This window comes from Condylura cristata, unplaced genomic scaffold (assembly GCF_000260355.1).
Source record: "Condylura cristata isolate star-nosed mole 26May11 unplaced genomic scaffold, ConCri1.0 scaffold00055, whole genome shotgun sequence".
NCBI lineage: Eukaryota > Metazoa > Chordata > Mammalia > Eulipotyphla > Talpidae > Condylura > Condylura cristata.
The window spans coordinates 1548245-1548902 of NW_004567156.1; the positions used below are offsets into that span (position 1 = coordinate 1548245).

A 658-nucleotide genomic window follows, 5' to 3' on the forward strand; every position below is an offset into this window, starting at 1 on the left:
ACAGTTGGTGGTGAAACATAAATCCAGAATAATAACTCAGGGCTGATTAAAAGGAAAGAAAAGATACTCCAGGAAGATTTGAGTATGTTTATATAAGTATAAAAATAACAGATAAAAAGCAAGAGATTAGCATTCATGAGTAAGCACATCTAAGATATAAGTAAAGAGGGGAGGGGAAGGGAGGAAGTGGCAGGGAAGAAAGAGACAGAGAGAGAGAAAGAGAGAGAGAGAGAAAGAGAGAGAGAGAGAGAGAGGGAGAGAGAGAGCATGGATGGGAACAATTCTTAGGAGAGAGAGTGCCCTGTGAGGTTGGAGCTTGGGGAACAGTCATGGTGGGGTGGTTCCCTCTTCCTGCATGACAGGAAGGTGGGAGATCATTTTGTCTAGAGAACAGTTTTGGAGTGATTACAATAAATAACGCACACACATCCCACAACTTTTTAAATGTGAAATATATGCATCTATGTATATATCCTCTATATCTGTATCTCTATCTAATCTATCTATCTATCTAGAATGGCACCAAAGATTTTATTTTTAAAAATGTATGGTAGATTCTCTCTGATGGCACAAGGGGTTAAGGCTCAAACTCTAAAGCTATCCGCAGCCACTGCAGCCCCAGTTCTATCCCTGGCCAGGAGCTGACACACAGGGCACA

The 658-nt window shown here is 41.2% G+C and overlaps 1 protein-coding gene across 1 annotated transcript in view; it reads left to right on the top strand.

The window, feature by feature from the left end:
• The window catches only part of LOC105854553 (butyrophilin subfamily 3 member A2-like), a 5221-nt gene extending 4914 nt beyond the window's left edge, over positions 1-307 (top strand). Inside the window, exon 3 of the mRNA XM_012734380.1 lies at positions 209-307. Coding sequence (XP_012589834.1) covers positions 209-307 — 99 coding nt within the window. The remainder of the gene's footprint in view (positions 1-208) is intronic.
• The last annotated feature ends 351 nt before the right edge of the window (positions 308-658 follow it).